General features: G+C 37.1%; 1 protein-coding gene across 1 annotated transcript in view; it reads right to left on the reverse strand.

Moving 5' to 3' along the window:
* The window catches only part of LOC114339287 (trifunctional purine biosynthetic protein adenosine-3), a 53,692-nt gene extending 41,008 nt beyond the window's left edge, over positions 1-12,684 (reverse strand). Inside the window, exons 1-3 of the mRNA XM_028289915.2 lie at positions 12,389-12,684; positions 9,277-9,524; positions 845-1,239 (exon numbers count right to left, since the gene is read on the reverse strand). Of these exons, the coding sequence (XP_028145716.2) occupies positions 845-1,239; positions 9,277-9,524; positions 12,389-12,556 (811 nt within the window). The 5' untranslated portion in view covers positions 12,557-12,684. The remainder of the gene's footprint in view (positions 1-844; positions 1,240-9,276; positions 9,525-12,388) is intronic.
* Positions 12,685-13,236: the final 552 nt, after the last annotated feature.

The raw sequence follows: 13,236 nt of genomic DNA on the forward strand, positions 1-13,236 counted from the left end.
TAGCCGAAATATTACTAACATAAAAACTGTCAAATTACTATATTTCTCTTATGTACGTTGTAAATTAGAATATGCGTCTATAATTTGGTCTCCATTTTATAATTCACATGTTCAGTTGATTGAGAAGGTGCAGCGTAAATTTTTGAAATATTTATCATTTAAGATTAACGGCATATATCCAGAGAGAGGTTACATAAATAGTGAGCTGTGTAATAGTTTAGATATGGTTTCATTAGAAATGAGGCGAAATTGTGCTTCACTAATATTTTTATTTAAATTGCTGCATAATTTAATTGACTGCCCCGATATTCTCAAACAAATAAATTTTAATGTACCTTCTTATCCTGTTAGAAATGTTTCCACGTTCAGAACTACACAAGCCAGAACAAACCTGATATTAAACTCCCCCATATTTGTTATGTGTGAAAATTATAATTGTTTGGTAAACTATTGTGATATATTCAACTGTAGTATAAGTCAACTTATCAGAATGGCTAAGTCTCATTTGAATTCTTAATTCACTTGGTAATTATCTTTTCTTTTTTCTTTTATTTAAAATTTAAAATTTAGTTTATAATTAGTATAAAATTGTCCTATAAATGGATACCTGTTGGACAATAAAGCTATTATTTATTTATTTATTTATCTTTAAGTTATAAGCTCTCATTTGATACCTCATTTTTGTCATTCTATCTCCTCTAATAACGGACAAGTTGTATTTACGTACATACGGACGGACAGACAGACATGGAAATTTAAGACTCTCACATTTTAATGTTGTAAAATGGGTGACAACAATGTATTACTTGTTAAAAATATCAGAAATTTTTAAAAAATATCTTACCTACAAATTTTAAGTTATCTTTTCTAAACCCATTAATAGCTCTTTCAAGAATCTCCTTCTGTACAAATTTGTATTGTTCTTCACTTAACAGTGGGCATGGACAATATGCCCCCATTCCTCCTGTGTTCGGTCCTTGATCATTATCAAAAATTCTCTTGTGATCTTGAGCAGGCAACATAGCTTTTATAGTTGTTCCATCTGAAAACGCTAGGACTGACACTTCTTCGCCAGAAAGGAGTTCTTCAATGACGACTGTTTCTCCGGCAGATCCAAACTTTTTATCACCCAAAATTTCATCAACTGCTCTGCATGCTTCGGTTTTATCTTTTGCTACAACTACACCTTTACCAGCTGCTAATCCACTTGCTTTTACGACAAGAGCCGCGTATGGGGCACTAAAAAATTAAACAAACAAATTGTATCCTCACGTATTATGGATAAAATTTAAATATATACATAATTAATTCGAATCAATAACAGAAAATTTTGCTGAAAAAGAGCTGTTCGTCAATAAACATCAAAAAATGAGACAATTATAATATTAGTAAAGAACTAGCCAACAAAAGATATGCCCCCCACCAGCCAATTCTAAAAACCAATACAGGTTTCCAATACTCAACCAGTAAGTCTCTAGGTACAGTTCCAAGTACAAGAAGACGCACAAAATATAACATCAATAAGCACACAAACGTAAGAAAGCGCACAAATCAGCTGGCTCTGACAATATTCCACTAGAGCCCAAGTACAACAACATAGTTATTAAGATACATTCCATGTCAAATCACTCAGGCAAAAAATTTTGGATCTCCGATTTGTCTGAAAATTGGTATGTATATAGCTTCTGCGGGACGTAAAAATAAGATATTTAAGGTCAAAAAATTTTCTTCTTCTTTTTTTCTCAAAATGTTATTTTATGCAATTTTACAGTGATTTGGTGTTTATTTAAACAAATTCGCATTTTCTATCGTAAAGTATCAATGAAAAACATAATATTTTAATAGAAGGGACTTAAAAATGTCATTATATGGCATTATAACAAGTTATTTTGATTCAAAACAAGTTTTTGATCTAATTTTATAGTGTAGAAAACGTTAAAATACAGTTTTTTTACATTTTCCTCCATTCCCAAAATACATCATCATCGATTTGGCTGAAAATTTGCCCATAGATAGCCAAAACATAGGACTTTAAGTGGTTAGAAGGATTTGAATTATATTACAATACCAAAGAAGTTACATGCAGTAATATCAGACTCAAAAGTATATTAGTCCAGTCAGGATAGCATTTGACCTTGCATGCCGAGCTGCCCAAAATTTTATTTTTCTAGGGGAGTCAATAGTAGCCTAAATTTAAAATCACGAATGAATTCCTCCGTTATGTTAGCCGCCATCTTGATTTTAAAGGAGAACTTGTTTTGCTCACTTTTTCCGCCATTTTTAACTTTTCGACAAAAATGGTGGGAACTGAAATTATTCCAAATAAATCGTATTTTTTTTTTTTTCCCTGGAAGCCGTCTGTTGTGAACCGGTTGTACTGCAGCCACTTGGCTTATTGTACATCTTCCATTGTTTATGAAACCCATTCCAGAATTCTGGAACCCTGTACCAGCTTGTACAGGTCTAGTGGGTGGGTGCCATATAATTTTGGAGTCATTTCGATGTCTCCGAAAAGTGTTTGCCGCCTCCGATCCAATGCCTCACAGTCATGCAAAATATGGTTGACTGTTTCAGGTTCTCTGTTACAGAGTCTGCAGCTCAAGTCTCCATGAAACAGCCCCATTGTATGCAGGTGACCCTTAACTGGCGCATGTCCAGTGAGGAAACCTGTTATGACTCTGAGCTGATTCCTGCTTGTTTTCAGCAGTAACTCAGCTCTACTAGCACATGTCCGTCCGATATACATCTTGCCATGTGTTTGACCGGGTACACTCTCCCAGTGTGAGTTGTGTTGGCTTCGGATCCAGGCTTTTTTTCGTTCGCGGACGGTGCTTTTTGGCACTCCCACGGCCGGCTCTGGACCCAGGTATTTTGTAGCTGATGCTCTCTTGGCAAGTGCATCAGCTCTTTCATTGCCGTATATGCCCCGATGACCTGGAACCCATACCAGTATAACACTGTTATGTTGTGCCAGTCTATCAAGTTCTTGTCGACATTCCCACACCAGCCTAGAGTTCACCTTAGGGCTTATAAGAGCCCCAATGGCTGCTTGGCTATCTGTGCATATGTTAACCCGCTTCAGTTCGAATGCCCTCAGGTTGTTTTCTCTTGCACACTGCAAGATTGCAAAAATCTCTGTCTGAAATACGGAGGTACATTCTCCCAGTGGAATAGAAATGTTGAAATTTCCACCACTATAGAATATTCCTGCGCCCGAACCGTCTGCAGTTTTAGACCCGTCCGTATACCAGGTGCAACCCTGCAGTCTGGGTCGAGAGTTTCCTCTGTCCCATTCGTCTCGTGGGCAAATGTCCACTTGAAAAGGTACTTCAGGCATATATCTTGATGTCATATGGTCAGAAATCATCATCCATTCGGCATCATTAATTTCATTCGTTATTTTACTATGTCCTGATTTAACTGGTACGTTGCTCAGGTTTTCTCGCAGTCTATAATAGCCCATTCTCGCCTCACCTCTTATTGTTATATGTAAAGGAGGGAGATCCAGTAGTGCCTCCATAGCTGCCGTAGGTGTGCCCCTCATAGCCCCCGTGATCCCGAGACAAGCAAGTCTTTGCACCTTGCTTAATTTGATGATGGCACTTTTTTGCTGCACTTTTGGCCACCATACCACTGATGCATATGTAATTGTGGGTTTTACTACCATGTTATAAGTCCAATATACCATGTCTGGTCTCAAACCCCACATTTTTCCATGAGTACGTCTGGCTACCATTAACGTAGATACCGCTCTCTTCGTTATTCTTTCTATCTGCTGATTCCAAGTAAGTCTTGAGTCTAATATTATCCCGAGATACTTTACTTCACTCACCAGATTTAAATGTATACCATTTAGACTTAGAGGACCCAATTCCTCTGAATTCCTTCTTTTAGTAAATTTCATGATTTTGGACTTTAGAGGACTGATGTTAAGCCCTACATTTGAAGTCCATTCTGTAACTACTGTCAGAGCCTGTTGCATTCGATCTCTGACTGTACCATTAAATTTTCCGTGGGCTAAGATGACTAGGTCATCCGCATAGCCCAGGACGTGATGCCTATCGTTGTCGAGTCTAGCTATCAGGCCATCCATGACCAGATTCCACAATAGAGGAGATAAGACTCCCCCCTGTGGGCAGCCTCTGGCTACCTGAGCTGACACTGTATCCCCTAGCAACGTAGCATATATCACACGGCTTCTCAGCATGCAGTCTATCCATCTACAGCTTGTTTCGTCTATTCCTTTTAGACGGATCGCCCTTGTGATCGCTTCGTAAGAGGTGTTGTCAAATGCTCCCTCAATATCGAGAAATGCACCCAACATCACCTCTTGGTTTTCTAGAACGTACTCCACTCTCTGTACAAGATGGTGCAGTGCCGTTTCTGTGGAGACTCCCGCTCGATATGCATATTGTCCCCGATGTATCGGACTTTCAACCAATACACCATCCCTGATATGCCTATCGAGCAGTTTTTCTAAGGTCTTCAGTACGAATGACATCAGACTTAATGGCCGCAGAGACTTGGCCCTTTCCTGTCCGATTTTGCCAGGTTTGGGTATAAAAGCCACCCTTATCAGCCTCCATGCTTTTGGTATGTACCCCAGCCCTAAACTAGCCTGCAGTATCTTACACAATTTTTTGAAAAGAAGGTAGTTTCCCTTCTGTAGAAGTATTGGATAAATCCCGTCCGGACCCGGTGATTTATATGGCTCGAATGAGTTTATTGCCCATTTGATTTTGTCCTGGTTTATAACTTCTTTTGCCACATGCCAGTTTTCCCTAGAACCATAATTCATGATATCCAGTCCGGTTTGCCATGTGTCTAGTGGTATCAGTTTTGTCTCAGACTCAGGAAAGTGCACCCTGAAAAGCTCTTTCAGGGTGTCTTCACCATTCTGAGTGTATTCACCTGACTCTTTTTGGAGCGAGGGAATACTTATCTGAGGGTCCTTTGAGAGAACTTTATGGAGCCTTGCCATTTCTGAAGTCCCTTCTATCTCTTCACAATGCCTTCTCCACGATTCTCTTTTTGCCCTTCTCAGTTCCTTATTGTAGTCAGTCAGAGCTTTACGATAATCGCCCCACTCGCCTGACCTTTTGGCGAAATTAAATTTTCGTCTAACCTCTGTCCTTTGATTTGCAAGATTATGATTCCACCAGGGAACTTTCCTGTTGGAATTCCTGACTATCTCCGGACAGTTGTCTTCGAACGCTGACGTGACAATCTCTTGAAATTGTTCGGCAGCCATGTCTAGGTCCAATGTATGCCTTATCTTCCCGTTAATCCTGCCTAAGCTATATTCTATGTCTGCTTGATATGCTTCCCAGTTTGTTTTACGAGGATTACGATAAGTTTCCTTGATAAGCTCATTGCCTGTCATTTCAAAACAAATGTGTCGATGGTCTGAAAAGGACACCTCATCTGACACATGCCAGTTTTTCACAGTTCTAGCCACGTTAGTCGTGGCAACTGTTATATCAATCACCTCCTTCCGTCGTGAAGTCACGAAGGTTGGTTTGTTTCCTACGTTTAATATGTCTAAATTATGTTGCATTATAAACTGTAGTACTGACTCACCTCTTGCATTGGTGTTTGTACTGCCCCAAGTCAGATGGTGCGCATTCGCATCACAGCCAATGATCAATTGCAATCCATTTTTCCTGCAATCTCTCACTAGCTGCTCCAATTCCCTTGATGGTGGTTGTTCGGGATCATCATATGGGAGGTATGCTGATCCTAAAACTATCTGCTTCACCCCTCCTCCATCTATGATCTTCATCTTTACCGTGGTTAAATCCCTGGAACAGTGATTTATCAACGGCAGTGTTTTGATGTTTCGTTTGACTATTATGCAAGTTCGCGGGACATCGGCAGACCGGCTATATATAAGCTCTCCACCAATACCCGATAGACCTCTTATTTTGCCCTTGTAAACCCAGGGTTCTTGTATCAAGGCTACATCAAACCTTCTCATGGCGACAGTAAGTTCTGCCGAAGCTGACTTACTATGCTGGAGATTCGCTTGCAGGATTCTGATTGGAGCCATCAATGCCTCTGATGGTTTTGAAGGATATCTTTTCAAGTCTGTAATACGCCTTGAAATTTGCAGCCTTCAATGTTTTATAGGAGACCTCGTCGATCGTGTATACGAGGATTTGCATGTCCTCTCCGACCTTCCGATTTTTCAACAACCAGTCTTCCGTCTTAAGGTCTTTATTTTGCCTCTCTAAACGGGTTCTGACTGTTGATTCTTCAGCCTCTTTCTCGGGGATGCGGGCGAGGACCATAGGGCGTTTTGGCATGTGGCTGGGATCGACCACATTTAAGTCGACTCCTTCCCACAGGCCCTCCATAGTCCTTACCACCTCAGTAGTCCATTTTTTGGTATGTTCGTTAGCACAGTTTACCCACAGAGTACCTGCGCTAAACGATGTTTTATGGAACTGTAGCAGTTGATTTTGACTTCCAACAGGAGCCTCATCCACTGCTAGCTTTAGTTTGTTGATGATCAGGTCTGCGTGAGCCTGATCTAGTTGAGTATCCGGATGGTGCCTGTGTGCCACCGCTATCCTGAATACTTTTGTGACATTGCTGTATGACCTAGTCTGCTCATGAGAGCTCCTTGGTCTCTTAGCAACCCTTTGTTGCGGGGGGGTAATGGTATTCTCCCGCGGTCTCTTTTTACCCTCGGGTTTTACCAGTACTCCCGTTTTGTTTTTATGGGGATTTGCTGTGGTCCATGTTCCAGCAGCCATTTTTGCCTTTTTCGTCATCTTTCTTTTTTGAGCTCCAGAAAGGCGTTTTTTGCTACTTTGTGCAGAGTCTGTTCCGCTTGGAACAACTTCTGGCTCAGTATTTGGGACAGATACAGAATCCACGACTGAAGTCGCCTCTGTGTCCGTTCCCGTTTTTGTGTTTGTTTTTTCAATCTCGTTCTCCATATTTGTTCCCACGAGTTGGGACGAATTGCTGTCAGGCACGGCAGTGCGCCCTTACCGTGCTAAGGCTATAATCCCCCAGAGTTCGCCATCTCTCTAGGGCATCGCTTTAGATACACTTTACTCCCTGTACCATGCATCCCGTCGGCACGATGGTGTTACACCTTAGGATTGGGAGGATGGATCATTTGGCGTTACCCAGGGTGCACCACGTGGAGGCGATCCATCGCTACACCCCATAAATCGTATTTACAATTATTACAATTTCTTTTTAACAATTTTTGTCGTGAGGTCAATATTTTCGAGTTAATTGTACTTATAGTAGACGCCTATATTTTTGACTATGATATTGCATGTAACTTTTTTGGTATTGTAATATAATTAAAATTCTTCTCACCCCTTAAAGTTGACTTAAAGTCCTATGTTTTGGCTATCTGTGGGCAAATTTTCAGACAAATCGATTATATATGATGTATTTTGGGAATGGAGAAAAATGTAAAAAACGGTATTTTAACGTTTTCTACACTATAAAATTTTATCAAAAACTTGTTTTGAATCAAAGTAACTTTTTATAATGCCATATAATGACATTTTTGAGTCCCTTCTATTAAAATATTGTTTTTCATTGATACTCACGATAGAAAATGAAAATTTGTTTAAATAAACACCAAATCACTGTAAAATCGCATAAAATAACATTTTGAGAAAAAAAGAAGAAGAAGATTTTTTGACCTTAAATATCTTATTTTTACGTCCCGCAGAAGCTATATAAATACCAATTTTCAGACAAATCGGAGATCCAAAATTTTCTTTGCTCCAAAATTGAGTGATTTGAAATGGAATCACCCTTAATCAAACTACTCTTGCTGAGGGTCTCGAGTCTAGAGAGTGCGAAAGTTCCCCAAAGAATGGAAAACGGGACTTATAATAAAGATACCAAAAAGAGAGTGACAAAAGAAATTGCGAAAACTTCAGACCAAACTGATCATACATAGATCAAATTAACACATTTAGGGTAATTGTAGAACAGTTTAAGAAGTTCAACTATCCATTCTTCATACGCTTTGTGGTCTTCAAGAGAGCCTTCGACACGATCAAGCACAACAGGAAGTACCATCACAGAACTCTACAGAAAGCCAAGTCCTAGACAACGTCATGAACCCTCTGAATAGCTGTACACTTCGCGTCATAAAAACTAGTACATCTCTTATAACCGAAAATCGTGTTTTTAAAGTGGTGTAAGTTGATCTTGTCACATGTGTCATTCTAATTTCTAGGGCAATGTTGCCAGTTCAATGAAAATATTAGGTACATATATCAAGGCTACCAGCTAAATACCAATACCAGCTAAAAGCAAGGCCGTGCAACAGACCGCAAGTTTTTAGTATACCTACTAAAAACTAAAACAATATCTAGCATTTTCGATCAGTCAGCAGTCACATTTATTTAAACATGCGCCCTAAAAAATTATCCTATTAATTTTGTAATTTTTCATCATCTCAACTAAGTACCCATACTTTGACTCGTGTTTTATTATAATTTATGAAAATCTTTAAATTCAAATATAATGATAGATAGTAAATCTCGACACGACTTTAAATTACTATGTTTAATTTCAAATCGAAAGTTGTGGGATACTAGAATAAATAAAACACACTGAAAAAGTTTAAAATTTAAATTGAAATTAATTCCAAATGAATAACTTTTACATTTTACTTTTAAATTTATTAGAGACGGTTTTTTGTTGTTAATGATAAAAATAATACCTACCTAAAAACTTTATAGACATATGTATATTTTTTAAGTTATTTTTTTTATTTAGATTTAATGCAATTCCGTTATCTGTGATGGCAACAACGAAGTGATTCATGAACCATTATGTCAGTCTGAACACGAACACAGGTTTACATTGGGAAAACAAGTGTACCAGTTTTATATGATGGGAAGTGTATTAAACGGAGTAAAACAGGGCTTTGTTTTACCCCCCTTTAATTTACCTTTAAACTAAAGGGGAGATAAAATAATAGGTAAAGTTTAATAGAGGAATTTATTGAGGATTAATAAACAGACTGGAAGATCTAGATTACACTGACTGTATAAGCCTCTTACCACATACAAAACAGGATATGCAACTCCAAGTAAAATGAAGGTTGGTCTAGAAATAAACATTAACAAGCCCAAAGAAATGTGATTTGGCACCAAAAACAACCAACCTATCGTGATCAACAACCAAAAATTGAGAGAATGAAGAAATTTGAATATCTAGGCAGCATAATTGACTGTGGTACAGAGCGTGATGAGCAGGAACAAATTAATACAGCTCGTAATAAATTACCTGTTTATGAAATTCTTGGCTTGTTGGGCATTAGTAAAAGATTTCCATCTGGCAGTTGGTATTTGATGTTTATCCATAAAGGCTTTAGCCCAATTTTTGTCTGATTCAATTTGGGCAGCATCTTTTTGTGGTCCAAAAACTTTAATTCCTGCTGCTAAAAGGGCATCAGCTATTCCATTTGCCAATGGATCCTCTGGACCAACTGCTACCAAGTCAATTTGGTTATCTTTACAAAACTTAACAACATCCTAAAAATAAATGGTGATGAAAGGTGCATAATAACAATAACAAGGATAACATAATTGAACATCACACTCCCATGGGATTGTGCTACAATCTGGATTGCTAAGATGGTTGTATTTAGGCTGCTGCCAAGAGGAAAATTCAGTTAGTTGGGTAATTTACTAGCAATGTCCAGATATACTCAGTCTTACATCAGGACTACTTTGGTGATTTGTATTATTTGTTTAACACACATTGCGTGTGGATGTCTGATCCTAAGACTTATACTCTGAACAGACAAAAAAAACACATTAAAAATGTGTATAATCAATGGCATACATGCACGCTATCCGCACATTGGTGAAGGCATCATGTGGCTCGCATGTATGCCATCTGCACAGAATGTGTTAAAGCACAGTTTGGAATACCAAACCAGTCTTCAACTGAATGACTTCATGGGTTACCTATCTGCCTGACATACTTCAACCTTTAAACTTGAACCAAATCAAACCAAACCTACTACATGGCATGGGATTTACTAGTTTGTCCAGGAACTTTAATGAAATTCTTCCAGGTATCTTTAAGTGGACAATGTCTTAGTATTAAGACAATTCTTTTTTAAAAAATATTTCTTACGAAGAATATTCAGAATAGATATCAACACTATTATGAAACATAATATCAACGAATATAGATGTATCTTCTTCTTTAAGTAGCATGCCCAAATTTTAGGCATGGATAGCTTCCATGACAATTTGCTGATATTGTTTTCGATCTTACATGACATGTAACAATTTATCTGCTGATAAGCCAGTCCATTGACGAATGTTTTGGAGCCATGAATATTTTTTGCTGCAAATTCCTCTTTTTCCCTCAATCTTGCTACCTCTCATTATATGCCCCAGATATTCAAATTTTCTCTTTTTTATCATCTTCGTCAAATCACCTTCGTCTTGACCTATTCTGTTTAACCTTAACTGGTCCGGCGTCGTCTGACAGACGATTCAATATTTTTAATTATTTTTTATTGCAAATTGGCACCGCCTACAGGCAAGTCGATATATCTAATCCTTAAACTATTGGAGATTGACAAGTGGGTGTATTTGAGACAAGTTTCTCTCAGTTCCTAAAAAGTTGTCAGAACAATTAGGTCAAGGGTAGTTTCTCAGATGACGCTGGACCGTTTGTGTTACTTTTTTCTTGTTCAAAAAGAAAAAGAGGACAATCAGACAGATGTTCTTATTTTAGAAAAACGCAAAAATTGCAGTTTATGTCCGAGTAGAAAGCGCAGGATGACAAAATATCTGTGCTTGCGTTGCAAAAAGCCTATTTTTTGGGATTAACAAAACCACTACCTATGTAAAAATTGCATATAAAATTGGTAAAGTTTAACTGATACTGGAAACAAACATTTTTTATCGATTTTTGTTTTAGCTAGTTTTTGTTTAGTTTGCAGTTTGAACATTTATCCTAGCAATACATTTTTTTTCATGTTTTTTTTTATATTTTTTTTATTTACTTTACGAAATAATGTACATTTTTACAAATATTTGTACGGATTTCAGTTTTATTTTACTATTTTTTTCTTAACCCAAATAACGCCCAAATCTAATACGTTCACTTTTATATAAATATATCACTGTATGTTTGTAGCATTTATTCTTAATAAAAAAATTAATTTTGAGTGTTGTTTTACTTTCTTGAAAACAGTAGTTTCACAGATGACACCGGACCAGTTACGCTACTGATACAGTACCGGACCAGTTAAGGGTTAAAACTTATGTTTGAAATGCGTTGAACCCATGATGTTTTGAGTATTCTACAATATGACCATATCTTGAAGGCTTCTAATTTGTTCATCATATCCTTCAGGATCCAGGTTTCGCATCCACATAGTAATACAGGATACACATAACGTTTTAGGAACTTGATTCTTAGTCATAAGTTCAGCTGAGAATTGCACAGTATAGATCTAAGTTTCATATAAATGCTCCCCTTGCAATTTTTATACTAATTTTAATTTCTTCATCAAGAGTTACTGTCTCATTTATCCAACATCCTAGGTATTTACAATGGTTAACTTTTGTAATCGGCTCATGTTGACAATTAGTTGCATAGGGCCAACGTCTTGTTTACTAACCACAGGTAACTTTGTCTTTGACGTATTTATGCCAAGTCCATTATTGGAGTGACTCAATCTATAAGGAATTGAAGATCTTTGATAGTATCAACCATGATCGCTGTATGATCTATATATCTGATGTTATTAATAGTTTCTCCCCCAAATCGAACTCCACATTACCCTTCCAAATTTTCGTTAAATATTATTTCTGAGTACAAGTTAAACAAAGTTGTGGATAAGAAACAACTTGTGTGCCTTGTCTGACACCTCTTTGATTATGAAAATTTTATCCGTTTCCTTTTCCGTCTACCACAATAGAAGCTGCTTGATTCCAATACAGATGTTGTAGAAGGTAGCGTTCAGACGACTCTGCTGTGAGATTTATTAAGGGTTCCCTGTTGCTGCTGGATACAACCACTAAGCCGCTTTGTGCTTAGTCAGCCACTGAGGTCGTCCGGACATACCGAAAGTCTCAGATGTTTATCATCTATTCCAGTCCTTTCTTAATACTCGATCATGTCGCACCCTATCAAATGCCTTTTCAAAATCTACAAAGCAGGCGTAAATTAGTTTCTGAGATGAGTTTATATTCGTTGATAATAAGTAGACATTGTGCCCCTCATTAGTTATGAATTAAGTATAATTAGTTATGAACTAAGTATAATTAAACAAATATCTTAATATAATAATTAATATTAAATATTTACATTAGCATTAAATTGAGAAGCAAATAGGAAGGAAATTAATTATATACTTCTATTTACTCACCTTAAATTGTTTAATATCCAAATTTATTGATACAGCTTTTGCCACCTGTTGAATTCCATAGCTACCTGGACTGACAAATATTTTGTTTATTTTTGAACTTTGGGAAAGTTTCCAAACTATGGCATGTTCACGACCTCCGCCACCAATAACCAACACATTTTTTGACATCTTCAATAAATTTTCCTAGTTTTCCTACACCGGCCAAATTAATACTATGGGAATTAAATAAATTAATTTGACTTCTTCGATTCTTGTGAAAGAGGTTAGTTAATCAACACATGTTGCTGACCAATCAGATTCGAGGGAATGACGTTAAAGTTGTAATAGGCCAATAACTTATCAACCTGTTGATAACCTTATTTAATCTGTTGACTGTTGATTGTCCCCTATGGTGTTTTTGATTTTAAAATTTCTCGAACTATGGAATAAATAAGTTTGCACAATTTCATGATGCAACGATAGGGTAAATAATTACATCAAAAATAAAATGAAAACAGAATAAAAATAGATGTAACTCTGTATCCATAATAACCTTGTTTTTTAATAAATATAACAGGGCCGGTTTGATTAAAGTTTATTTTTATTTCTTGGTTTGGTTTTACTCTTATATTGGTTTATTGGTCATCTGTTATTGTTCCCGTATGAACCATTGTTATGGTTAAACCAGTATTTTTTTTCTCCTCAGAGATTAGTAGGTACATCGATATATTTACATATTTATGTTCACAATATTTTCTTAGTCCATGTGGTGAGACCGCTCCCGTCTGAAAAAAATTCTGATACGGTTTTAGACAAGCCGAAAACGGCGGGTTCGTTGGAAAAAATATTCCCATGAGATTTTTTGCATA

The sequence above is a fragment of the Diabrotica virgifera genome, chromosome 5 (genome assembly GCF_917563875.1).
Source record: "Diabrotica virgifera virgifera chromosome 5, PGI_DIABVI_V3a".
In the NCBI taxonomy this organism is placed as follows: domain Eukaryota; kingdom Metazoa; phylum Arthropoda; class Insecta; order Coleoptera; family Chrysomelidae; genus Diabrotica; species Diabrotica virgifera.